Genomic DNA, 949 nt, shown 5'->3' on the forward strand with positions numbered 1-949 from the left:
GGGGAGTAAGAGGTGTGACATTCTACCTTGCTGGCATCTGCTTCTTTGAAAATCATATACGGCTCTGCGCACTCTCCGATATCCCCTTGCTGTAGGACCTTCTCTAGCTGTCAAAGGCAAAAAAGGAAAGGTTAAGCCTTAAAAAGTCAGCCGGAAATGTAAGAATGGTTCATAACCCAAAAGGCAATGTCGGCTGAGCACAGTGGTTCATGCCTGTAAGCCCAGCACTCTGGGAGGCTGAGAAGGGAGGACCACATGAGATTAGGAGTTGGAGGATGTAGTGAGCTGTGATGACACCACTGCGCTTTAGCAAGACTCTGTCACCAAGAAAAAATGCAACGTCATACATGACATTAGCAGACTGACCGAAAAAAAATAACACAATAATCATCTCGACTGGCAGAGAACAAACACTGGAAACCACCTCAGCATAATAAAGGCCAGATGAGACAAGACTAAAGACAACATCATATTCAGAGGAGGAAGAGTAAAAGCTTTTCCTCTGGGCAGCGCCTGTGGCTCAGTGGGGAGGGCACCAGCCCCATTTACCAAAGGTGGCGAGTTCAAACCCAGCCCCAGCCAAACTGCAACAGAAAATAGCTGGACGTTGTGCCACATGCCTGTAGTCTTAGCTGCTCAGGAGACTGAGGCAAGAGAATCGCCTAGGCCCAGGAGTTGGAGGTTGCTGTGAGCTGCGATGCCACAGCACTCTACTGAGGGTGATAAAATGAGACACTGCCTCTAAAAAAAAGAAAAAAAACTTTAAAAAAATAGAAAAAGAAAAGCTTTTCCTCTAAGATCAGGAACAAAATAAACACACCCTCTACAGCCACTTCTTTTTGGTTTTTTTGAGACACAGTCTCACCCTTGCCTAGGCTGAAGGTGCAGTGGCGTCATCATAGCTCACTGCAACCTCAGACTCCTAAGGGATCCTCCTACCTCAGGGTCC

The 949-nt window shown here is 47.0% G+C and overlaps 1 protein-coding gene across 1 annotated transcript in view; it reads right to left on the minus strand.

The window, feature by feature from the left end:
- Positions 1-949, minus strand: part of DOCK7 (dedicator of cytokinesis 7) — a 227,951-nt gene that overhangs the window by 192,416 nt on the left and 34,586 nt on the right. Inside the window, exon 9 of the mRNA XM_023515104.1 lies at positions 27-107. Coding sequence (XP_023370872.1) covers positions 27-107 — 81 coding nt within the window. The remainder of the gene's footprint in view (positions 1-26; positions 108-949) is intronic.

Source organism: Otolemur garnettii, unplaced genomic scaffold (assembly GCF_000181295.1).
Source record: "Otolemur garnettii isolate 467f Iridium unplaced genomic scaffold, OtoGar3 scaffold00066, whole genome shotgun sequence".
Lineage (NCBI taxonomy): Eukaryota > Metazoa > Chordata > Mammalia > Primates > Galagidae > Otolemur > Otolemur garnettii.